We start from the raw sequence: 25,060 nt of genomic DNA on the forward strand, positions 1-25,060 counted from the left end.
TCTTTCTCTTGCCTGATTGCCCTGGCCAGAACTTCCAATACTATGTTGAATAGGAGTGGTGAGAGAGGGCATCCTTGTCTTGTGGCAGTTTTCAAAGGGAATGCTTCCAGTTTTTGCACATTCAGTATGATATTGACTGCCATAAATAGCTCTTATTATTTTGAGATACATTCCATCAATACCTAATTTTTTGAGAGTTTTTAGCATGAAGCAGTGTTGAATTTTGTTGAAGGCTTTTTCTGCATCTATTGAGATAATCATGTTTTTTTTCATTGGTTCTGTTTATGTGATGTATTACGTTTATTGATTTGCGTATGTTGAACCAGCCTTACATCCCAGGGATGAAGCAGACTACATCGTGGTGGATAAGCTTTTTGATGTGCTGCTGGGTTTCGTTTGCCAGTATTTTATTGAAGATTTTTGCATCAATGTTCATCAGAGATAATTGACCTGAAGTTTTCTTTTTTGTGTTGTGTCTCAGGATGTTGCTGGCCTCATAAAATGAGTTAGAGAGGATTCCCTCTTTTTCTACTGTGTGGAATAGTTTCAGAAGGATTGGTACCAGCTCCTCTTTGTACCTCTGCTAGAATTCAGCTGTGAATCCATCTGGTCCTGGACTTTTTTTGGTTGGTAGGCTATTAATTACTGCCTCAATTTCAGAACTTGTTATTGGTCTATTCAGGGATTTGACTTCTTCCTGGTTTAGACTTGGGAGGGTATATGTGTCCAGGAATCTATCCATTTCTTCTAGATTTTCTAGGTTATTTGCATAGAGTTGTTTATAGTATTCTCTATAGTGGTAGTTTGTATTTCTGTGGGATCAGTGGTGATATTCCCTTTATCATCTTTTCTTGGGTCTATTTGTTTCTTCATACTTCTCTTCTTTGTTAGTCTGGCTAGCAGTCTGTCTATTTTGTTGATCTTTTCAAAAAAAAAAAAAAAAACAGCTCCTAGATTCATCGATTTTTTTGAAGGGTTTTTCATGTCTCTGCCTCCTTCAATTCTGCTCTGATCTTAGTTATTTCTTGTCTTCTGGTAGCTTTTGAATTTGTTTGCTCTTGCTTCTCTAGTTCTTTTAATTGTGATGTTAAGGTGTCGAGTTTAAATCTTTCCTGCTTTCTCTTGTTGGCATTTAGTGCTATAAATTTCCCTCTAAACGCTGCTTTTGCTGTGTCTCAGAGATTCTGGTACGTTATGTCTTTGTTCTCATTGATTTCAAAGAACTTACTTATTTCTGCCTTAATTTTGTTATTTACCCAATAGTCATTCAGGAGCGGGTTGTTCAGTTTCCATGTAGTTGTGCTGTTTTGAGTGAGCTTCTTACTCCTGAGTTCTAATTTGGTTGCACTGTGGTATGAGAGACTGTTCGTTATGATTTTCATTACTTTGCATTTGCCAAGGAGTGTTTTACTTCCAATTATGTGGTCAATTTTAGAATAGTGTGATGTGGGGTTGAGAAAAATGTGTATTCTATTGATTTGGGGTGGAGAGTTCTGTAGATGTCTATTAGGTCTGCTTAGTGCAGAGCTGAGTTCAAGTCCTGAATATCCCTGTTAATTTTCTATCTCGTTGATCTATCTAATATTGACAGTGGAGTGTGAAAGTCTCCCACTATTATCGTGTGGGAGTCTACATCTCTTTATAGGTCTCTAAGAACTTGCTTTATGAATCTGGGTACTCCTGAATTGGGTACATATATATTTAGGATAGTTAGGTCTTCTTGTTGCATCGATCCCTTTACCATTATATAATGCCCTTTTTTGTCTCTTTTGATCTTTGTTGGTTTAAAGTCTGTTTTATCAGAGACTAGGATTGCAACCGCTGCTTATTTTATTTTATTATTATTATTATTATTATTATTATTATTTTGCTTTCCATTTGCTTGGCAAATATTCCTCCATTGCTTTATTTTGAGCCTATATGTGACTTTGTCTGTGAGACGGGTCTCCTGAATACAGTGCACCGATGGGTCTTGACTCTTTATCTAACTTGCAAGTCTGTGTCTTTTAACTGTGCCATTTAACCTGTTTACATTTAAGGTTAACCTTGTTATTTGTGAATTTGGTCCTGTCATTATAATGCTAGCTGATTATTTTGCCCCTTAGTTAATGCAGTTTCTTCATAGTGTCGATGGTCTTTACAATTTGGTGTGTTTTTGCAGTGGTAGGTACCAGTTTTTCCTTTCCATATTTAGTGCTTCCTTCAGGAGCTCTTGTAAGGTAAGCCTGGTGGTGACAAAATCTCTCAGCCTTTGCTTGTCTGTAAAGGATTTTATTTCTCGACACCTTAAAGATTTAAACTCGACACCTTAACATCACAATTAAAAGAACTAGAGAAGCAACAGCAAACAAATTCAAAAGCTACCAGAAAACAAAAAAAAAGGATTTATTTGTTTATGAAGCTTAGTTTGGCTGGATATGAAATTCTGGGTTGAAAATTCTTTTATTTAAGAGTGTTGAATATTGGTCCCTACACTCTTCTGGCTTGTAGGGTTTCTGCAGAGAGATCCACTGTTACTCTGATGGGCTTCCTTTTATGGGTAACCTGACCTTTCTCTCTGGCTGCCCTTAACATTTTTTCCTTTATTTCAACCTTGGTTGAATCTGATGATTATGTGTCTTGGGGTTGCTCTTCTCGAGGAGCATCTTTATGGTGTTCTGTGTATTTCCTGAATTTGAATGTTGGCCTGCCTTGCTAGGTTGGAGAATTTCTCCTGGATAATATCCTGAAGAGTGTTTTCCAACTTGGTTCCATTCTCCCCATCACTTTCAGGTACACCAGTCAAACATAGGTTTGGTCTTTTCACATAGTCTCATATTTCTTAGAGGGTTTGCTCGTTCCTTTTCATTCTTTTTCAATCTTGTCTTCATGCTTTATTTCATTAAGTTGATGTTCAATTCCTGATATCCTTTCTTCTGCTTGATCGACTTGGCTATTGATACTTGTATATGCTTCATGAAGTTCTCATGCTGTGTTTTTGAGCTCCATCAGGTCATTTATGTTCTTCTCTAAACTGATTATTCTAGTTAGCAATTCCTCTAACCTTTTTTCAAGGTTCTTAGCTTCCTTGCATTGGGTTAGAAGATGCTCCTTTAGCTCGAAGGAGTTTGTTATTACCCATCTTCTGAAGCTTACTTCTGTCAATTTGTCAAACTCATTCTCCATCCCATTTTGTTCCCTTGCTGGCCAGGAGTTGTGATCATTTGGAGGAGAAGAGGCATTCTGATTTTTGGAATTTTCAGCCTTTTTGCAGTGGTTTTTCCTCATCTTTGTGGATTTATCTACCTTTCGTCTTTGATGTTGTGACCTTCAGAAGGGGTTTTTGTGTGGTCATTCTTTTTGTGGATGTTGATGCTATTCCTTTCTGTTTGTTAGTTTTCCTTCTAACAGGCCCCTCTGCTGCCAGTCTGCTGGAGTTTGCTGGAGGTCCACTCCAGGAGCTGTTTGCCTGGGTATCACCAGCAGAGGCTGCAGAACAGCAAAGATTGTTGTCTGTTCCTTCCTCTGGAAGCTTCATCCCTGAGGGACACCCGTCAGGGACACAGGAGAGCCAGCTGGAGCTCTTCTGTATGAGGTGTCTATCAACCCCTGCTGGGTGGTGTCTCCCAGTCAGGAGGCACGGGGGTCAGGCACTCACTTGAGGAGGTAGTCAGTCCCTTAGCAGAGCTCAAGTGCTGTGCTGGGAGATCTGCTGCTCTCTTCAGAGCCAGCAGGTAGGAACGTTTAAATCTGCTGAGGCTGCCCCCACAGCCACCCCTTCCACCAGGTGCTGTGTCCCAGGGAGATGGGAGTTTGATCTATAAGCCCCTGACTGGGACTGCTGCCTTTCTTTCAGAGATGCCCTGCCCAGAGAGGAAGAATCTAGAGAGGCAGTCTGGCTACAGCATCTTTGCCAAGCTGTGGTGGTCTCTGCCCAGTTTGAACTTCCCGGCATCTTTGTTAATGCTGTGAAGGAAAAACTGCCTACTCCAGCCTCAGTAATGGCTGACACCCTTCTCCGCACCAAGCTGGAGCGTCCCAGGTCAACTTCAGACTGCTGTGCTGGCAGTGAGAATTTCAAGCCAGTGGATCTTAGCTTGCTAGGCTCCATGGGGATAGGATCCACTGAGCTAGACCACTTGGCTCCCTGGCTTCAGCCCCCTTTCCATGGGATTGAACCATTTTATCTTGCTGGTGTTCCACGTGCCACTAGGGTATGAAAAGAAGTTCCTGCAAGCTCATTGTCTGCCGGAACAGCTGCCCAGTTTTGTGCTTGGAACTTAGGCCCTGGTGGGTAGGCACTCTAGGGAATCTCCTGGTCTGCAGGTTGCAAAGACCATGGGAAAAGTGTAGTATCTGGACCGGAATGCGCCATCCCTCACGTCACAGTCCCTCACGGCACAGTCCCTCACAGTTTCCCTTGACTAGGGGAGGGAGTTCCTCAACCCCTTGGGCTTCCCAGATGAGATGCCCCACCCTGCTTCAGCTCACCCTCTGTAGGCTGCACCCACTGTCTAACCAGTTCCAATGAGATGAGCTGGGTACTTCAGTTGGAAATGCAGAAATTGCCCACCTTCTGCTTTGATCTCACTGGGAGAATTGTTTGAACCGGGGAGGCAGAGGTTGTAGTGAGCTGAGATTGCACCGTTGCACTCTAGCCTGGACAACAAGAGCAAAACTCATGTGACAAAGGGCTAATATCCAGAACCTACAAAGAACTCAAATAAATTTACAAGAAAAAAAAACCCCATCAAAAAGTGGGCAAAGGATATGAACAGACACTTCTCAAAAGAAGACATTTATGCAGCCAACAGATGCATGAAAAAATGCTTGTCATCACTGGCCATCAGAGAAATGCAAATCAAAACCACAATGAGATACCATCTCATACCAGTTAGAATGGTGATCATTAAAAAGTCAGGAAACAACAGGTGCTGGAGAGGATGTGGAGAAATAGGAACACTTTTACACTGTTGGTGGGATTGTAAACTAGTTCAACCATTGTGGAAAACACTGTGGCGATTCCTCAAGGATCTAGAACTAGAAATACCATTTGACCCAGCCATCCCATTACTGAGTATATACCCAAAGGATTATAAATCATGCTGCTATAAAGATACATGCACACATATGTTTATTGCAGCACTATTCACAATAACAAAGAGTTGGAACCAACCCAAATGTCCATCAGTGACAGACAGGATTAAGAAAATGTGGCACATATACATCATGGAATACTACACAGCCATAAAAAAGGATGAGTTCATGTCCTTTGTAGGGACATGGATGCAGCTGGAAACTATCAGTCTCAGCAAACTATCACAAGAAGAGAAAACCAAACACCGCATGTTCTTACTCATAGGTGGGAATTGAACAATGAGAACACTTGGACACAGGAAGGGGAAGATCACACACCAGGGCCTGTTGTGGGGTGCAGGGAGGGGGAGGGATAGCATTAGGAGATATACCTAATGTAAATGACAAGTGAATGGGTGCAGCACACCAACATGACACATGTATACATTTATAACAAACCTGAACATTGTGCACATGTACCCTAGAACATAAAGTATAATAAAAAAAAAAAAAAGAGAGAGAGAAAACAAGTGTTCTAAGGTGAAATTTTTAATTTTGTTTCTAGACATAAATAATTTTGAATATCTGCCACATATCCACATTTCTGGCCCATTTCTGCTGGGTTTGAAGGTAAAAGAAAAGAGCAGAAGGTGAGTCTAAGGACTGGCTTGACTCCCGATAAATATCTTTCTTAGTTATGTGGGCAGATGTGTAGGAGAATGTTGTATCTTAGCATTATGGGAAACTAACTTGGCCTGGTCTGGTGATGGCAGTAAAACTTTTAACAGTTCATCAGCCCTTTTAATGCCAGTTTTTTATATAATACCCTTCACTTATATTCAGCCACTCAGCACTTGCCATGTTCCAGGTTCTATACTAGGTGCTAAGGACGCAACCCTAACAACAAGTACAGCCCCTGCTCTTGAAAAGTAAAGGCCCAAAAAATGTAAGTTAGCCATTCTAGGTCAGTGAGAGTAAAATTATGTGTAGGGGATGAGGGTGGTGGCACAGAAATGAGTGTTTCGAGTTCCAAGCAAAGGCAAGAGAATATGTGGTACATTTGACTACTAAAAAAAAGTCCAGTATTGCTGGAGAATAGAGTATGAGGGTAGGACGATAAAAAGAAATGACACTAGAGAAATAAGCAGGAGCCAGGTCATGGAGAGCTTTCTCAGCCTTGTAAAAACTTGGAAAAGGGATTGTAACAAAGGGAATATAATATGATTAGATCTTAATTTTTCAGTGAACATTCTAGCTATGATAAGGGTAATGGATTAAGAGAGTTACAGGACTAAAAGCAAGGCTGGTTAGATCATGATGACCTGGATGAGGCAGTGGAGATGGAGAAAATCATTTGATTTGAGAGCTGTTTAGGAAACTCAGTGGGTCCTGAATATTGATGTGCTCTCATGGGTAATAGGGCAGAAGCATCAGTTTGCTGTCCAGGCTTTTGGTTTGGGCAATTGTATGGATGACTATCATTAACAGAGAAAATGTTTTTAGGAGAATGATGAGTTCAGTTTTGACATACTGAGTTTGCGGTGCCTGCAAGACCTCCAAGTAGAAATGGATACTAAACTATTAAATATATTAGCTGAGGCTCGATAGAACACTGTATAAATAAATACAATTTTTTAAAAAGAAAAGGAAATGACTATGAAGGAGAAAGGAAAACTTTTGAAACAACTCGAAGAAAAGGAGGAGTCAACGGAGGTTTTAGTTTATTTGTTTAAGATGAAAGAGACTTGAATGATTATAAATTGTATAAATAGCTAGTCCAAATGTGAAGATGCAGATAATTAGGCTATAGAATGGAAATGCGTTTGAAGATAAGGCAGGATTTGATTGAGAGCTTATTTTAGGAGAAAATTTGCCTTTAGAAAGAAGGAGCATGAGACTAATGCTGACAGGTCTTCACATTTGGTAGCGAAAAGTTAAAGTGTGGCCAGGCGCAGTGGCTCACGCCTGTAATCCCAGCACTCTGGGAGGCCGAGGCAGGTGGATCACCTGAGGTCAGGGGTTTGAGACCAGCCTGGCCAACATGGTGAAACTCCGTCTCTACTAAAAATCCAGAAATTAGCCGGGTGTGGTGGTGCATACCCATATTCCCAGCTACTTGGGAGGCTGAGGCAGGAGAATCACTTGAACCCAGGAGATGGAGGTTTCAGTGAGTCAAAGTCACACCATTGTACTCCAGCCTGGGTGACAGAGCAAGACTCTATCTCAAAAAAAAAAAAGAAAGAAAGAAAAGAAAGGTTGAAGAATTCCATTCTGATAAATTTTGGTTTTGCCTGGAAGTAGGAGACCAGGTGAAGAAAGAAAAAGGAAGATTGCAGTCAGAGGTTTGAAAAGTGAAGAATGTAAGGTAGGCTTCATTTTACAAATACAAATATCTACATTTTTTTATTTAAAAATGGCCATTCTAAAAAAAACTTCAAGTGATGAAAAGAAATTAAATTCCCTAATCATACCACCCCTGAGAAATAACCTGTTTCTATTCATAACAGTGTGCACAGACTTCCAAATAAACAGGCTCATATGCACATTGTCCTATAACTTGATTTTCCTTTTATTGCTTTTTTCCAATTATAAAAATAATATGTTCTGTTTACCAAAAAAAAGTACATATTACCTATTGTACTTTGGATATTTTTCATGTAGTTGTATGTAGATACAACTCTCGTCTTTTTAGCAACCATATTGCATTTAATTGATTGACTATGCCGCCATTGGACAGTATCTATTGAAAGTTACTCATTTTTCTTCCTTTTTTGGCTAATATTAACAGTATGGAAGTATCTTTGTACATTTTTGCTAGTGTTTCTGTAAAATAAATTTCAAAAAGTGAAATTTCTAGGTCAAAAGGTAAACATGTATTTAGTTTGGAAAATTATAGCCAAATTGTCCTGCAAAATAGTTATACAAGTTTACATTTATGTCTTGTGTTATTTTAATCTTTGTTATTCTGCAAAAAAAAATCAGTGAAATTTGTATTTATTTGGTAAGCAGTGAGGTTGAGCATATTTTTATTAATTATTAATCATTTATATTTATCTCATACATTACCAGGTCTTTCTTGTCAACCGAGTCTTTGACACTTCTTTATTGATTAGTAGGAGTTGTTTATATATGATGGATAACAGTCTTTATTGTATGTGGCATATTTTTGCCTACTTGCCTTTTATCTTTTTGCTTTGCTTATGGAGTTTGTTAAGGTTTTTTTTCCAAACCATACTTTTTAGTTTTTATATAGTCAAAAATGCAATTTTTTTTAGTTTCCACTCTTATTGTCATGCCATAAGTCCCTCCCCACAATTATGCATATGTTCTCTTTTATTTTCTTTTAGAGCCTTTATGATTTTTTTTTAACTTTTAAATGGTAACATTTGGAGAGTTGTCTAGAATTACATAGTACAATGGTTGAACAATGTTGAGCGCTGAGTTGTGGTTGATGATGATTTGTTTGTAGGAGCAGCAATCTGGTAGCCAGGGACAAGCCAGTCACCTGGGTTTATCCAACCTTGGAGTGTACAGGCAAGTACCTTAAGTGGACAGTGGGGCCTAGCAGATTAGGAAAACACAATGAAATGTTGGACCATGGTCTTCCAGCAGTTAGGTTGAGAAGTGAAAACAAAACAAGGGCTAATAGGAAGAAAGGAAAGGATAAATGGACTGGAAGCCCTACAAGATTTTTTTTTAAGGTAAGAAAGGGAATTATTTTAGTAAGATGGTTAAAAAGGTAGGACATTGTGGCCAAATTGGGGGAATGTCTAAATTTATTGTTTCAAAAGAATACTGCAATGTCTAGAGTAAAATGTCAAGAATGGGCAGGTGAAATGGAGTGGAAGAAAGGAGCATTGTAGATCAAGGAATCTAGCAGTCAGACTCTTGGAAAGGTTATTCATGGGAATGTTGAAGACTCCCAGGATTATAGTTGGACTTGAGTAGAAAGAAGCATCTTTTGAATATCTGAGTCTTCTTTCACCGACACCTTCGTCAACCTTTATTTATTTTTGAGAGACTCATCCCCAGTTACTAAAGAATAAAAAGTCAGTTTATCAAAAAAAGTGAATGAAGTCAGAATCAGAATAATACCACCCTCCCCACCTCCACTTGCTTCTGGAAAAATATTTGTGTTTGGGTTCTCTTTTAATAGGTGATAGCAGCTAATAATATATGTAAAGCACTTAGCTCATGCCTAACACATAGTCAGTACATTTTTGCAGTTATTATATTAGAGGGAGATTATTTATATATGCTTTAAAATTGGTATTTGTTTAGTATTTCTTTCAAGTTAAGATTTGGAATTTCAGCAGCCTTGGTCCAGAATGACCAGGCAGCTTCAACATGAACTTGTTTCTAGAATCCCCAGCAGGGTAGGAAATACATAGAAGAAGCCCATACTCCAGGCCTGGGAAAGTATAAAGAGGCAAGGAAGGAGAGAAGAAACTAGGAAGAAGCTGGATTAGATAGATGAGCAAATACTGGTTAGTCCTCTTTCCTCTCGCCTTGACACATATGCCCATTCAGTCACCAAGACATAAGAAGCAGTAAATCCTGGGTGAGGCTTAAGCACACTCTGGTTATATTATAGTGAGTAAACTAACAGCTAACATTTTTTAGAACCACTGACTTAGAGAATCAGCTTTTAGGACTTGCAGTTCTTTTTTTTTCAGTACATTTGTGGGAAATGTCATGGGGAAGAGGAAGGGCTTGTGAATATTTTATAAGATTTTTAACTTTTTTTTAAATCTGGAAAATACAGTGGAGATGGAAAATAATTGTACAAAGAATGTAAATGAGTAAATGGAGGAATTTAAGATTATTATCTGAGTCTTTTATCTTTCCTTTCTTCACTCACTCAAAATATTCATTATTTATGTTGTCTTTAAAAAGAGAAAACCTAAATTCTTTGCTGCTAAAGTTTATATTGATATTATAAATTTTTAAAAAACTAATATGCCTTAAATATAACCAGGCTATTCTATAATCTGATAGCATCTTTGCAGAGTTAAGCTCAAAATAATTTAGAAAACTTATCAGTACTCTTTAATATAGGACATTTCCGATGAGAAATATTACAAACATGAGATCTAAAAGGATGTAAGTCAGTGATGAATTAAATACCTCAGAGCCATATGACCTGAGACTTATTTCTGTTGTCTACTCACAATGAGGCACTTTACAGAAATACAACTCTTTAGTTGCTACTTACACAATTTCAACTGAAGTTTTAAGTTAGAAAGTGTAAAAGCAACGATCCTCACTATAACACTTCAATGTGCAGCAATATTGTAAGAAATATAAATGCTACAAATTGGTTTGTTAAGATGAGGTAGTTAAATATCATGAGAGTGCCACTGTTTACCCACTCTTTAGTCTGTGGTCATTTGTTTTAATTTTTACCTACGTGACTTGGTTGCTAACTAGGATTTTTTTAGTACAAATGATGCAAATATCTGTGTTACGTACTACCAGAAATTCAAAAAGGAGATAAAAAGAACTCTATTCTCCAAGGGACTATGTGACTGGAGCTCTTAAAAGCAGATTCAAACAAGAAAAACTCAATCACACTAACTTTGAGTTGTGCTTTAAAATTTTTTGCTATTTGTCTGAATCCTGACAAAATGTATAGTGAGGGTAGCAAAACACATTTAGGTACAGCTGCACTTCGTTGATTAATTTCTCCATGTAACAGATTTTTATTGAGCATATGTTATGTGCTTAAAACAGGAGATAAGTAGTAAACAAGAAAAATGAAGAAGATAGTGATGATGTTGATAATGGTAATAACAGCTAGCCTGTATTGAGTGCTACCTATGTGTCAGGTATTTATGTGGATTAATCCTCATGGTAACAATATGAGGCAGGTTCTATTACCATTCCACTTTGCAGGTGAGGGAATAGATTTAGAGAGATCTCACAGCTAGGAAATAGTGCAACCTAAACTCAACACTGCAATTCTGACTCCCAAGGCCAGATTCCTAACTAACAACATGCAAACACATTCATTTTCCTCATGGAGCATATGTTCCAGCTACCTGTTTATTTAACAAATATTTTTCAAGTGTCTACTTTGTGCCAGGCACAGTCCTAGGCCCTGAGTTACAGAGATAAAGAGTTTGACAGGGTCATTGCTATCATGGCTTATACCTTCCAGAGCCTCTAACAGAGGTTTTGTAAAAAGGGAGAAAGTATGCACGTATTAATGCAAGTACTAGACATAATTGAGGTGATTAATAACATTGACAAGAATTACTAAACTATTGAAATATAATACAGTTTCTTTAAAAATACATACTGTATATTCTGAAAGGGCAATGTTATTTTTACATCTTAAAAGGAATTCATTTTCATCTCTGGTTCAAAATGTATACCTTTAAAAAAAAAAAAAAAAAAAAAAAACCTTTTGGCCTAATCAAAATTTGTTCAAGAGCTGTTCCTTTCTTTCAGTTACTAGAAAAAGATAAATTAGGGGAAATTTTATATCTAAAAATGGGACTTTTTACAAGGTGGAAAGTCACCAAGGCCTTGTGTTATCTGAAGTTAAATTTTATCCAAATTTCAGGATTAATATTGCACTGACAAATATTAGTAAGCCACACACATTTTTTCCAAGATCAAATGACTTGTGAGAAATGTTTTTTTTTTTTTTGTAAGTTAGACTGTATCCTAAAATTAAGGGATAAACTATTTAGTACTTTGATGTTTTGTCAAATTAATTTATTAATTGTAACAGGTAATATTTTAGAATATTTGTTACTGAGTCATCCTTCTAATTTAAACCTTCTGCATGGGATAAAAAATCTCATTTTGAATTAAAGCTATTCCTTTATATGAAATAAGCTGAAGCCACTTAAGAGCATTTAAATGAAGAAAACAATAAATAATGGAATTTCAATATTTACCAAATATTTCACTTATATTCTACATTTAGGATATGTCAGAAACCAAAATTGAAAACTCTTGCCTGAGCAGTTACAATTTGACATTTGGAAAACTTAGTTAATATTTTTGTAAACCACTCTGTATTTGGTTTGTAAATGATCATTGCAACTCCTGGTTTAGATTCCTCTCGTCTTATTTTTACTTTGTCATCAGTAGTCTCGTCATTATCATCATTTAAAACGATACTGGTAAGTACAAAAGAATATGCTAAATTCTGGGATGTGAGGCTTGTGCCTGGCCTCAGTGAACTTATGCAATGTAGCCACAAGGGGCAGAAAATATATACTTAAAAGAAAAATAGCAATAAAAAAGATAACAATTTTACAAAATGTGGTTTAGGTAACTAGCTTAGAGTTTGCATACTGTGCTAATTGTTGAGAAGATAGAGCCCAAACTGGGTTTTATCAGAGAAGTAACCGGTAATTTTGTGGAGAGGGGAAGGCATTCTAGGCATAGAAAAGTAGTGGGTGGGATTGAAGGCAGATCTCGGTGAACTCAGCAGCATTGTGACTGGAGTTTAAGGACATTGTGAGAGAAAAACTTAGAGAGAAATTTACAAGCAGTATCTCTAGAGGGTCTGAAGAGTTTTCACTTTAATTTATAGGCCACATAGAGTCACTGGAGGTTTTGGAGCAGGGAAATTTGATGCAAGCAACCCTTTAGGGTGATTATCTTGCCAGTACATGTGTAGGACACGTTGTTTCAGAAGACCAGTTAGAATATTACAACGGTCTGGAGCTAGTATTTCCCAAACTATACAACTGGGAGTAGTAATTCTGAGAGCTCAAAATAGTAATAAAAGTGCCTATTTGGGTAATTTTTTTTTTTTCCTGATTGGAAAAAAAAGGAAACATCACATATAAAATCTTCTTCTTGGAGATACACTGCACATTAACACGTTAAAAGGCCTGTGCCAAAGAAATCCATAATTTCACAAACTTATTTGCAGATAAAAGGCTCTGTTCATTGTGTACCTATTCATAAACACATCACTGCGTTCCACTGAAATCACTGGAAATTTTGGTCTTATCAATTGCCTACTTATTTATAAATCTATCTAAGAAACAATAGAAGAAAGGGAAAGATAATACTCAAAACTTCATTAGAAAGGTGCTGAGACACCATTTAGTCCAGACCCTGTTTTTAATCTTGGTAATCAGAAACTGAATGTTACCTTTGACTTTGACACCTTTCTGGTCAAATTAAGTAGTGCCTTTAATGATATTTGTTTGCCAATCCTCTTTCCCTCATGAGACCATAAAATACCCAATAATCAGATTAACCTTTGTCTTACCATCATTGTAATCTCTAAATCTGTCTTATAGTAGGTGGTAGAAAAATACTTGTTGACTTGAAAGTGATGAGAAAACTAAACAGTTAGTGACATACCTATAATTACATGGATGATAGCAGGATGCGTTGAAAATAAATGCATTCCAAGAATTATGTTTAAAATTTTAGCTATGAGAGTGAGGAGAAACTTGAAGACAAGATACTTGGTATATTCCAGACATAACTCTAAAACTAACTAGCAGTTATGATCTTGATCAAATCACTTAAGTTCTCTGAGACTCTGTTTTTTCTAGTTATAACTCTAAAATATTGGGGGACTCTCCATTTTCTATTATGACAAATAATCAAAAATTAACTAGATGTTGTGATTTACATTGGAAATATATTCTTATAAGAGACCACCTTTAAATACACAAGAGTTTTTAAGTATTTACTTCTTTATATTTATAGTTAAACAGTATTCCTGAACCTCACAACTTTTTCTGTTTTCTTATTTTCCTCTTCGTTCCAGGCCTATCAAAGATGATAGAATCTTTGAAAGTGTGTCGATGTGTATGCTTATGTAATATTAGGACTGAAATTTTTAAATCTTAAAATGTGAAAGCTCCAGTTGTCAGAAGATCATAAGTCTTTACTTTTAAGGACTGTTAAAAATCACCTTCTGTGAGATCTCAGCTTTGGGATTTTTTTTTGACATTTCAAGACTTAAATTTGAAAGTGTAGAATCTCTATAAATACAACATTACCACAAGCCCAAAAAAGTCAAGAAATGCAAAAGGTTAGATTCTTACTAACTCCTCTCCCACATTATGCTCTAAATTGAGTTATGTATCTTTGAGTTAAATACGTAATCAGGAATACTTTATATGAAATACAGTTTAAGTTATGACATATTAAGTTTTTCTCTTTGAATTTTGGGGCATAAAATTGTGTATGTAAATCATGCAATATCACATTTTTTGCATGTGCCCTTAAGGCTTTTTTATGTTTTCTTCACATAGTCCCCTCATTTACAACTTTATCTTGCTGTGGACTAACCATATGGGAAATCCACTATTTTAAACTTAAGCTATTTTTGTGGTGTTACTGCATAAGAAAATGCCTTTAGAGTAGAAAAATCATATATTTTTTAACCAGATTATATAAATAAAAATTAATTTTTCTCTAGTGGTCATTTCTTAGTTCAATTCGAAGTATATAATTTTTAATTCCTAAATATTTCCAGAAAGCCTCCATTGGCACAGCCAAGTGAAAAATCGAAGATAATAAAGGAGAAGTGCCGTGAGACCTGGACATTTTCAATGTGTTGGAAATTTAAAATTATGTGTAATTTACATGAGACATATAAATGAAAGGATAGACTTCACTAAGTTTTTTCTTTTTTTTTTTTTTTTGCTTTAAAAATAGGGTATTTCTCTCCTGCAGCAGCATCTCACATCTCATACATATGTGCATATTTAGTTTTCTATGTGGCATTCAGTCCCAAGAACACTAATTATAATTTTAAATTATCAATAAGATATAGGCTTAAAGTACAGTAGATGTTGAATTTCATATCTTTTATAAGATTCACTATCTAAAGAAAGCAACTACTTTATGCTTTTATTTTCATTTTTTAGAAATTGTGAACTTCATAGTCACTTATATTCCACGTTTTACGTTAAAAACACTTTGAATTTGTAGTGTGCAAATAGATATATGGTTTTTATGTCTAAGGAAAACATTGCCGATGGTAATTCATCTGTGTATCAGGAAACAAGTGAAAACCAACGCATGGTCCTCAGTTCATGTGGGACCATCTCAAAGTGTTTCTTCGAAGTTCCTGTTGGTAATATTTACAAAATGGCTTGCCATTGACTTGTTAGTATGCCCATTACTTTGTTTAGAAAAAGCCTCAGTTATATTGCATTTGTTTTTTAGACGAAGTCTTGCTCTGTTACCCAGGCTGGAGTGTAATGGCCCGCTGTCTGCTCACTGGAACCTCCACCTTCTGGGTTCAAGCCATTCACCTGCCTCAGCCTCCCGAGTAGCTGGGATTACAGGCGCCTGCCACTACGCCCAGCTAATTTTTGTATTTTTAGTAGAGATGGGGTTTCGCCATGTTGGCCAAGCTGGTCTTAAACTCCGGACCTCAAGTCATCCACCCACCTCGAGCTCCCAAAGTGCTGGGATTACAGGCGTGAGCCAAACACACTCGGCCACATTTAGATTTTTGCTTGTTTATTTGTTGTCTTTCAAATATTTCTTCTGCCCACCTTGATTATGATTGCCCTAGCAAGCATTTACCAAGCAGTAGTTCCTTAAGTGTCCTGTTATTTTCCTAAGAAATCTTCAGTTGGAATTTTATATTTCTTTTCTGATGGAAGGATAACTGAATTCTATAATTTTGTTGTCTTTTACATTTGATACAATACAGACAGTCATGTTGACGCTTCTCAGGAACTAAAATGCGATTTCTATAGTAGGATCAGCTTCGGGAACCATATAAAAAAGTTAACACTTCTCTGTATAATAAATAGTATTGTCTGGGGTTTGATGCCATATTAGAGCCATCCCTTCTCAGTGAATTTCCCAAAGAATATGCTGCTGTTTTTGCATAGTGGGATTATTTCTAGAAATGGCTCTCTTGGCCCAAGACGTGCTACCCTCTCAAAACACATTTGGGTCCTTTAAAGATTTTCGATGTGCTTTGCAATCATGCTCAGTCAGTATCCACTCAGTTGTCCCATTGTTATTCCGATATACATAAACATTTGGTTACACAGTGGGTAAGAGGTAGAGGTAGCACTGAGAACCCCAGGATAGGCACCAAGGCCCAGTTTGGTCTCTCCTTGGCTAAATTCCATTTTGGACAGCTCACTGTTTTTCTTTGATGTGGAGGGTTTATTGCTTATCTCTAAACATAAGGCTCAATTGGTGGGAGCTTGTGCAAGGAGAGCCATTTGCCCTTTCCTGAATTAAAAAACTGAACATCATTAACAGTTTATTTTTGCAGAGAACCATGCTGCAAGTGGGGTACAAAAATGTTATTTTTGACTGCCCAGTTTTGTCCAGGCTCGTCCCTGATTTATCTCATGACCTCACAATAGCCTCTCGTGACCGCCTGGCCACAAAGCTTGATTATTTTGTAATTTGATCTTAGTGGGGATTCCAGCCCTGCTTCCCTGCTCCTGGGCAGCAGAATGTGGCAGCATGCCTGCTCACTTGCCTGAGCGGCTATGATCAGATTATGCCTTCTCAGCGTTTTTTATATTGGCTGCCTACAAAGTTCAGAGAAGCTTGAAGTCAGCCTACTTGAGTTTTACAGCCCTTTACAGAGGGAGACAGAATAGGAATCTTGATCTCATCTGTGTCTACAGTTAAGACAGTCAGAGAGTCACTCAGTGCTGAGTATTTGTATCTTTAATTTTTTTCCATAAACTTTTGTGCATCATGTGATTTCCAAAAACCGCTTTTCCAACTTTGTTATTTTTAGAGCTGGCAGTTGAGTTTTAACTTTTAGCTTTTAGACATGTTTGATAATATGTTAAGGATCTGCATAAAAGATGGGAAAGTTTGGCTTTTCATTATTGTCGTTAATAGCAGATCATTGCTTAGGAAAGCACCCTTTTCTGCATAATATTCTTTCAGCCAGATATTTGTAGGATGATGATGTTTGTCAACATCTTTATGAGATAACATGACTGCATCCTGTTGAGGTTACAGAAGGAAAACACAGTGTCCAATCTGGCACGGTGACATGGCGTGGGAAATTGAGAACCCGTACTGCTTTCATTTCCTTCACCCAATGAGCAATCACTGAGCACCAAAAATGTGCAGGCCCTCTGTGAGGCACTGGCGATGCAGCAGTGAGCTAGACACATGGTCCCTGCTCTCCTGGAGCTTCAAATTTATTCCTGGAAACAAGATTTCTTATACGGTATATTTGTTTAACAGCTTTAAAAATTATATTAGAGTAATTTCAGATTTTTAAAATGTCAACTAGAGAGTTGAAAAGGTCTTAGGAGTTCATTTTATCCAGCCTCCTTCCTTGTACAATGAGGAATCGCCCCCCGTATTTGTTCATATGAGTGAACAGACTATGCAATTCATGTTTCATTGTTCAGAATGAAGAAATCATGATTATAGGTTAAGATATAATTTAAAATCCAGCCAAAGCTCGATTAAAAACAGTTTTGTTTTCTGACATTATCATTCATACGTTCAGTGGACCAGCAAGAAAGCTTGCAAAATGAAGCATAAACAATGTGGTGCCAGTTTGCTTTAAAATCCCTAATATATGTTTTGTAAACAAAGCTTATAAAACTTAGTACTCTACTAATTAAATAACAAGAAAGATTTTATGAATACATGAAAAGCCAGAATGTAAAATGTCTTCAGGGGAACAGGTGCTGTAATGACATCACTGTGTGTCACACAGCATCTTTTTTTTCTTGATACTTGTACTTGGTCATAATGGAAAGAAATTGATTCCAAATGTGTTTTCTTGACCCCCTTCTCCATTCATGTTAGTGCCTAACCTTAAATGATGTTTCTACAATCTTGGTTGTATTTACAGTAATTATATGCATAATGTAGCGTATTATTGTCCAGACTTCCTGTTTAATCAGTACAGAGCTTCTTACAAGTGCAGCTGAAAAGGGCAAACAAAATTAAAGCTTTATATACCAAAACAAGTTTGATTTGCTAAGCTCCCAGCATTCCAAAGTACACAAATTTGTTCCACTAAGTTTTCCGATGGCTTGCAGATGGGCAATGATTAATCAGAGAGCTAACTGTGAAGTAGTTTGCAATTAAACTGGAAAGCTCTGAAGCATGCTAATTGAATCAGAAAATTAGAGACACTGAACAGTAATTGGCTATTTCTCATGCAGCAGGTGCCAGGCCACTCATCTGTGGAACAAGGTATTTAAGGCACATTAGCACTAGTAAAAATACTTCTTGATATGGAACAGTTAGATTTTCTGCTCATTTTCACCATGGATGTCAAAACATACAGCTGTGCTATCTGGTACTTGCAATTCATGTTTGAAGAATTTAAGTTAGGTAAACATATGGGAGAAAAGTAGTGGGCAACCTCTAAGCGCTCAGGAAGCATTTTAGAAGAGAAACCAAAAATGAGGGGCTGAGTGAGGTTTTTGTTTTTTCAACTCAATCATTTTTGCTTTCTTATTGTACATATTTAGAAGTTGCATTTTCTGTTTAGTGTTAGTTTAAAGCAACAACAGTATAAATCTAGTACTGCTGTGAGCTTAGTAGATACATAAAGCCAATTCATATCATATCTCAGCATGAGTTTATATCTTCTAATTAGTACCACCATTTTACAGAGTGAACGCATGCTATGAAAGTTTGTTTGCCATGCCAACAGGGACCAGGACATGTAGTTTTTCTTTAGTAGAATGATCTGTCGTAGGATCGTGAACAACTGTAACCTAGCCAGTGGGTAATCAGGCAACTACGAGATTTAATAAGTTCAATTGTAGAAGTTCGTTTTAATAATAATCATTTTCATATTATGAAGGGTGGGGCATATGACTTCTGGTTCCCATTGCTTTAATTAGCATTCAGTATTGTTATTAGAAAGTGAAAAGTACAAATGAAAATGAAAATACACTAAACTATACTGGTTGAGAAGCAGAATATTACAGTATTTACATGTTATTCATTACTTAGAAAATAGTGAGTTTGAACCAACAGACATAAATTATAAATTATAAATTATAAACAGTGCATAGGGGATATGTTATAACTGTGTCTCATTTAAATTAAGACAGGGAGTTTTCTCTGCACAAATAATGTTCCTTCATTAAGTTTTAAAGTCCCCTTTATAATGTTTTATTAAGAACATTCAGCAACATGTTACCAAAAAAGGTTTTAGGTTGAACACACACTTTGTAAAAAAATATAGCACACTACAAGCATAATGCTTTATGTCTTCAAGCTATACTTTTTTTAAGTCAAAGCAAAAGCTCCTCTTTGGCAGGCCTCCTTCTCTATCCCCAATAAACCATGTGCATTTTGCATTATTGAGTCTGAAAGCAGTTCTGAAACATTTACATGATCAATGTCTTTGGCTTGAGGGATAAAGTTTTCTCTTCCATGGACAAGTGAGAACATATTGATCATTTTATTCTATTTGCTATTTCTAAATTCAATATACCTCTTGAGTCGATAAGCGAGATCGAGAGCATATTCTTTTTTGTGTGTGCCTGGTTGTAGCTTGTTCTCAAGATCCAAGATACATTTTTGATTAATCACGAATGCTCTGAGGTCATGGAGAGCAAATGTGTTTGTGGAGTGTCAGCTGATGCTGTCAGATAAATGTCTTAAGCTTAGCCAGGGTTCATGCCCCAGCTTTAGGCTGTGCCAAATGTCTCCCCTTGTTGAGGAAGATAACAGCTACACTGGAGGCGACTGAGCTGTTTGTTCACTAAAAGGGCTGACCTTGCCATATGGGGCTACAATCAGGTGAAAGAAAGAGTGTAGATGTTTTAATTGAAACTTTACAAATTTCAACTTTCCATTTGATTCCCATGATCTTGTTTCCACTAACTTATATTCTTGGTGTTATATGTCTTGTCTGATTGTAAGTATGTTGCTTAAGTGTTTCCGATTAGACTCCTTAAGATAAATAATCCCTCCAATATTGTTACTGGTGTATTATGAGAGTATTTTGGCACTATCAGTGTGTTATTAAAATACTGAAAAGTCATGAAAATATTTGTTAGAATAAAAGGGATATGTTTCTCTTTGAGTATGTGCAGTAGAGATTATTCTTGCTTTGCAGTTTTCTTCAAATCCACTAAATTAAAAAAATATGGTCTGGCCAAAAAGAGGTCATTTGTGTTAATGACCCTTGTCCATGTAACTTCTTATCTTCAGAGGACTCGTTTAATCACATTTACCCCCACTTACAGTAATTTGTCTTCTTTTACTAGACAGAGTCTATAAATAGGAAATAATGACAAACCTAAACTAACACCTGGAGAATGCTTTTTACGGAGGCTCTCACTGTTTGAGACTAAAGGCAGTCAGAATAATCATATGGTGATGCATAAATAAGTGAACTCTCTGTGGGCTATTTGTGGGCATTTGCTGCAAAATACATTCTTTAAATGAAGTGTCTTTCTTCTTTCCTATGCCAATTTGTTCTTTTCTCTGAAGAAGCTGGTGTACTTTTCTTTCCTTCCTCCAAGAAGTTCATACTGCTATGGGTAAATCATCAGTGCTAATTAGACACAATAATGCTGAAAGAGAAAAGAAAGAGAGAGAGAAAAAAAGAAAGAGAAAGAGAGAAAAAAAAAAGAGAAGAGAGAAAGGAAGAACACATCTATCGTGAACTCCCACCAGATCTCTTGAAAATGAGTCATTTTAAATATTTTATGCTGAACACAAAGATTCTTGAGTAAATGGTTTTATATGCTGTGTCATAAAACAAAACTGTCAGTGTCAGTAAGCAGTGCTGCTTAAAAACTCTCTATTTCTAATTATTTCTTTTAAAATTACCTCACACTTGAAATGTAGATTCTGTTGGCTATCTTTAAAATCCATAGTGTAAAGTAGAAAAAGGAAATAGAACTAGAAGAAAATAAAAGAGATTCTATTAACTTCAGAAACTTTTCCTTTATCAAGAGATACTTTTAAAATGTTGTATTTCATTATCTAGAGACAACTATGTTTCGTATGTGTTGGCATTAGTGAACAAAATAAAGTTTGGTTTGGTTTGGTTTCTGCAGTAGCTAAATTTACAAATAGACCAAGTAGAAATGCGAGAAACTGAGGATAACATCCATGGTCAGACATTAAACTTCTGGTGATATGATTAAAAAAGCCAAGTCAGATCGTGCTTTTCTATAATTTTCTATTAAAGACTAATAAAAGCTAATGCCAAAATCATATTTGTAAACCACAGTTTTAAGTGTAAATGTAGAATTGTAAAATTCTATTTTCTTCAAATTTAAGCACAGTTTAGTTCTGGACTAAATTTTGTGGGTTTTCTTTAAGTATTCCTTGCCCATCATTCATTGTTTATTCTTCATCTCATTATCTTAAATTTTTTAATGCACTAAAATATTTGTGATGCATGCCGGGCGCAGTGGCTCACGGCTGTAATCCCAGCACTTTGGGAGGCCGAGGCGGTGGATCACAAGGTCTGGAGATGGAGACCATCCTGGCCAACATGGTGAAACCCCATCTCTACTAAAAATATAAAAATTAGCTGGTGTGGTGGTGGGCGCCTGTAATCCCAGCTACTCGGGAGGCTGAGGCAGGAGAATTGCTTGAACCAGGGCTTCAGAGGTTGCAGTGAGCCGAGATGGTGCCATTGCACTCCAGTCTAGTGACAGAGCAAGACTCCATCTGAAAAAAAAAGAATAATAGTGATGCATACAGCAACATTTCTATCACTACTTTTTTAAGACTACTGCCAAAAGATGGTTAACCCTTTAGTTAATATTGTTCTCAGTCCCCATCATTTTAAAAGTATTGAACATTGTCATGCCCAAGTCACATGTAGGAAGAGACTTGGGATTGTTTGACTTTTCATATGTAAATATGTCGTGTTATTTAGAAGACTGATAATTGATAACAGTACAATAAAATTCTTCTTTAAGATTTGGAGCTAATTCTCAACACAACTTAGACCCACCTTTGGAAGAGAATAGTTAAATAAACTGATCTTAAGCAGAATTCACTCAGCCATTCCTCAAAGTTACTATCTCCTTACACAGTACTTACTAGCATACTTACGTACTTACCAGTTCTTTCCATTGAAATAAATGAGCTTTAGTATGTCTGTAACATTTCTATTATTCTTCACACTGTCTTCTACCTTTATCCTTTTCCAAGCTACTTTATTTTCCTCCCATTTAAAGTTTTAAGTCTTAATGTTTATTTATTTCAGTGACCAACCAATTATAAAAATATTAAAAATGAGTCAGTACATTAAAGTGGTATTTTTTCCAAACTTTGATCCTCTTTTTTAGTATTAGAGCTTGTTGAAAATTTGAGGAGTCATCTCAAAAATTCTGGAAAAAAGTATTAAATGTCCAAAAATTTTCTTTATAAATCAAATTTTGCTTCATTTTTTTAATAACATGAAGTCTGATGGTATTTCCAATGTCCAATTAGAGCTGTAAATCCTACTTTTTATTAATCAAATATTGGAAATGATTTCAATATACTTAAGGGTTTTTTAAGGATATGAATCCTCAGCTCTTATTATTTGACATTTAGAACAAATTTTCAAGTGATATTGTAATTCTATGTTAGTCCACTGTATCATCTAAAATGACTTATTTACATTTCGGGCTTTTATCTTTATTCTTTACTTATATATCCAAAAAAATAAGGCTGGGTTTTATACTGTGCTTCTTTATATTCTGTAGTTTTTAATTGATTATAAAATGGATGGTAAAATCATTATTGACAATTATCACTCAATAACAATTGATATAACAGAAATGATGACAGTGTATGTTTATTTTCTTAGACTTTTCTGGCTTCTTTAAGATTCTGGAAGGTTTGAAATTACCAGTACCCTGTTGAATAAAATATATGGAAAATATCTTGTTTTGAGGGTTTATAATGCTTCCCTTACTAATGAGGAAAACAATTCATCATTTTCAAGTGTGTAATCAGTGTCAGCATTTTGTATATCACAATGAAAGTCCTGAAATAGTGGCATTCCGGATGCTCCTGTGAGGAAGCAGACTAATCTATTATAAGAAAATCACTTTCCTCTTATACTTTTATAAAAATTCTAGCAGGAAAAACTAATTAGAGAATTATTTTAAATAGTACAATTGTAAATGAAAGTAATTTAGAACATTTCAGCATTGTAAAGTGTACAATCACCATTGCATTTTTATACACAGTGGACTGACTATAGTCTTTGAGAAGATCTGTCCCTTTCTAGACTCATAATTTTTTCATAATCAGAAATGTACAAGAAATATTATGTTTGTAAGATCTCATTACTCATTAGGCATAACTAAATACAACATGTAAAAAATGAGATTGTGCTTTTAATTGTTCCTATGTGAATGAATATTCATTTTGTGGGAATTTAATCTGCTGTTTTCTTCCTAAACTTAATGACATAGAAGGCATTTCTAAGTGAAAATAACAGACATGGTATGTGGCCCTGAATTATGCTGAGTATATTTCCTTTACCTTCAAGAAAGGCTACTGAATTTACTTAAGCCTTGAAAATCATAGAATCACTAGGTAGACTGAGGAGGGGCTGCTCCTGTTGAAGGAACAAACAAAGGTGAGTGAGCCTGAAGCATGTAGAACAAGGAGGAGATCCAGGCAGAAGCCACATTGCTTAGAGCCTTGGAGTCTTGGAGTCCAAATTTTGAATTTCTTGTAAGTACAATGGGAAACCACTGAGGGTCTTGAGTTGGATAGTGATCGTATCTATTTTAGAATAAAAGTGGATTGGTGGGGGAACAAGCATGTAAGCAGCTGACCAGTTAAGAAGCTGGCAATTGGTGACTTGGATTTTGGTGACAGGAGTTGGAGATAGGAAGAAGTGTCCAACATAATCATTTAGAGATGAGAAGTGAGGGGATAGGAAGGATTAAAAATGACTCCTAGATTGTTGGCTTGAACATCTGGGTGGTGTCATTTACTAAGATATGGAAGTCTAGGAGAAGAACAGGTTTGGGAGGGAAAATTGGGAGCAAAATTTTGGCATTTAACCATGCTCTCTTTTTATGTTAGAAACTTTATTTAAGGAAATAGTCTAGAAATCAGAGAGAAGATTCAGGGTAAGAAAGAAAAAATAGCAAGTGCATGACTTTACGATTTCTTTTTTACCAACATGTGAAACTTCTAACATGACCTAGAAGTTATTGGACTAGAATGTAAGGGTCTAACAACAGTGTGTATGATTAGAATATAAAAGTCACCGTTGACTAACAGGCTGTGTACACCCTCCGAATTAGCTACTTCTGACCAATGCAGATTTCATTTGTAGTATGCAGAAGTTTGCCTTCTGCATGCTACAGTGGGGAAAGGTTTTCCATAGCCCGAACATGACAACAACACGTAATTTGAAAAATAAGTTCTCCTTCCCTTGATTCTCTATTAAAGAATTTTAATAACATAAAGAATCCACAATGTTAATGCTGCCTTACAAATGTAGGTACTCTGTTTTATACTTTTTTTAATGGCTGAGTAACCCTTTGCAAATAGGTTTCTCTAGTTAGCCCCATTCAAACCTGAAAACAGTGCCTCTCATAACTTGTCTTGTCAGTCAGGTATGAAGAAGACATGTCCCCAGATATTAACTGTTTCTTCCCACTTCCATGACAGTAGATTTACCATTTCGGTGTTATGATACATTTGTCTGAAAACCACACCCTTAATTGTTGAGTTTTATCACCTTTTAAAAAGGTACTTTGTTTGTGTGTGCTTGTTAATTTGTTCATTCACTCACAACTCTAAAGCGCAAAGCTGCCTTCTTTGGCAGACTGGTTTTTATTTTCACTTTGTATGGCGTGGGGAATACAGCAGTGGTAAGAACAACTAGAATTAGGAAGGGACACATGTGGTATTTCACTTCAAACATGCAAATTAGGATGACTTTTAAAGTTATAGTTCCATCAGCTTATTTTAGATACTTTAGAAAGTACTTTAGAAAGTTCCAAAATCATTATTCAGACATTTGGTGATCACAGGTTTTGGTGTAATTATCAGCTTGCTCTTGTGAACAAAATTATAGGCCAATCCAGTTTTCCCCATGGCAGATCGACAG

The 25,060-nt window shown here is 36.3% G+C and overlaps 1 protein-coding gene across 14 annotated transcripts in view; it reads left to right on the forward strand.

Annotated features, from left to right (window-relative positions):
* Window positions 1–25,060, forward strand: part of FAM172A (family with sequence similarity 172 member A) — a 523,432-nt gene that overhangs the window by 444,117 nt on the left and 54,255 nt on the right. The window contains exon 11 of one of the 14 annotated variants that reach the window (XM_033179129.1): window positions 5,621–6,696. The exons of the other annotated variants lie outside the window; for them this stretch is intronic. Within the exon in view, the coding sequence (XP_033035020.1) occupies window positions 5,621–5,709 (89 nt within the window). The 3' untranslated portion in view covers window positions 5,710–6,696. Of the gene's footprint in view, window positions 1–5,620; window positions 6,697–25,060 lie in introns of those variants that run through there. 14 annotated transcript variants of the gene reach the window in all.

Source organism: Trachypithecus francoisi, unplaced genomic scaffold, assembly GCF_009764315.1.
Source record: "Trachypithecus francoisi isolate TF-2019V2 unplaced genomic scaffold, Tfra_2.0 Lachesis_group2, whole genome shotgun sequence".
Classification (NCBI taxonomy): Eukaryota; Metazoa; Chordata; class Mammalia; order Primates; family Cercopithecidae; genus Trachypithecus; species Trachypithecus francoisi.